The 1,468-nt window shown below is 54.4% G+C and overlaps 1 protein-coding gene across 1 annotated transcript in view; it reads right to left on the bottom strand.

The window, feature by feature from the left end:
- Positions 1-17: 17 nt before the first annotated feature.
- The window catches only part of LOC104277385 (poly(U)-binding-splicing factor PUF60-like), a gene marked incomplete at its 5' end in the record, with an annotated part of 3,337 nt that continues 1,886 nt past the window's right edge, over positions 18-1,468 (bottom strand). The window contains one exon of the mRNA XM_009874007.1: positions 18-449. Within this exon, the coding sequence (XP_009872309.1) occupies positions 150-449 (300 nt within the window). The remainder of the gene's footprint in view (positions 450-1,468) is intronic.

Raw genomic sequence — 1,468 nt, 5'->3', positions numbered from 1 at the left:
ACACAGAGGCACACGAGCTTTCTTTGCGCTTTTATCCAAACTACACGTACATCACAGAGATCTGTGCCCACCCTGGAGCGTTCTTTACACATGGCTAAAAAAACCCCGGACGGGCAGAGGAGGCAGGGGCGAAGTCTCTCGAGTAGAGTTCATGCGGAGAGGTCGCTGTTATCGAACCTCTCCTGGTCGTACACCTCTGCCACCACCTTCCTGCCCGCAAACCAGCGCCCGTTCAGAGCCTGGATGGCTTTGTGAGTCTCTGAGGCCATGGAGAACTCCACGAAGATCTTGACGATGATCTCGGCATCCTCCTCTTCCCCTTGCTTCTCCTGGTAGATGATGACCCTGTTGACGGCCCCAAATTTGCCACACTCTTCCGTCACCTCTCCCTCCAAGTCGTCGTCAATGTCCTTTGGATCCACCATGTTGCGAAGCACCATCACGGTGGACTGCAGAGAGAAGGGACAAGCGAGTGAACACACCCGGGAGACAGCGAGGTGGAACCTGTGACGCCAGACTCGGCAGCACGGCTCCGCGCCACCGGGCAGCCTGGCACTACAAGCACGTTCCACAAAAGGGGTGACAGCCCAGGCTCTCAGGGATCAATCAGTAAATTTTCTTCCCAGGCACCCAAAACACAAACAGATCTCGCTCGCTGCCTGCCCTGCCACGGCTGGCTGCGGCCAGCAAAGCGCGTGTCATCTCCCGGGAGGCATCTCTGAAGCCCGAGTGACACGCAGACCTCTCTTGTGCTGCTGCTGCCCCACTTCAGATTTGCTGCTTATCCCCAACACCACCAGCATGTAGTTTTTTTGGAAAAATTTTCCTCATGGAAAAAACCCCACCACGTTTCAGGGTCAGCGTAACTTTAAAATACTCGTTCCAGTTCTTATTCTCACGTCTGTGCAACTGCCTTTAAGGGCCTAATGAAAGACCACCCGAAAGAGAAGGGTACGTAGGGGCTGAGAAGGCCAAGGACCTCGGAGAACGGTAGTTTAAGACTCTTTCTTGACACTGCTAAACTTCCTTCTGAGCAAGAATGCCAAAGGAGTTGGGTTCTTTGGGAAAGGTACTTGCGACAGAGGAAAATCACCTGTTCAGAGCTCAAGAGTCTTTCAAACTGTGCACCCTCTCCAAGTAAAGGAGAACACCGCCCAGCCAACGCGTCTGTGTCCTCCGTGACGAAACGCGTGCCAGCACCATCCTCCCCCAGCAAACTGAGAAGGAACACCGTCCCGCTGGTGCTGCGGCTGAGGAAACCTGCACCAGCTGGGCAAGGCAATCTTTAGAAACAAGCCCCTGCTCACGCCTGAAAAGCGGCCGAAAGAAATGACCCAAACAGCCCCTCCTGAGGCAGCCCCTGCTCCCCATCTCCACGTGCTGCTCTGTCTGATGTTCGGCTCTTTCTGTCACTGCCCTCTCTCTCCTTGGAACTTCTGTGAAATTTTGTTTTATCAACCCCCTCAGA

Source organism: Apaloderma vittatum, unplaced genomic scaffold (assembly GCF_000703405.1).
Source record: "Apaloderma vittatum isolate BGI_N311 unplaced genomic scaffold, ASM70340v1 scaffold25187, whole genome shotgun sequence".
NCBI lineage: Eukaryota > Metazoa > Chordata > Aves > Trogoniformes > Trogonidae > Apaloderma > Apaloderma vittatum.
This window is presented reverse-complemented; position numbering and strand designations above follow the sequence as displayed.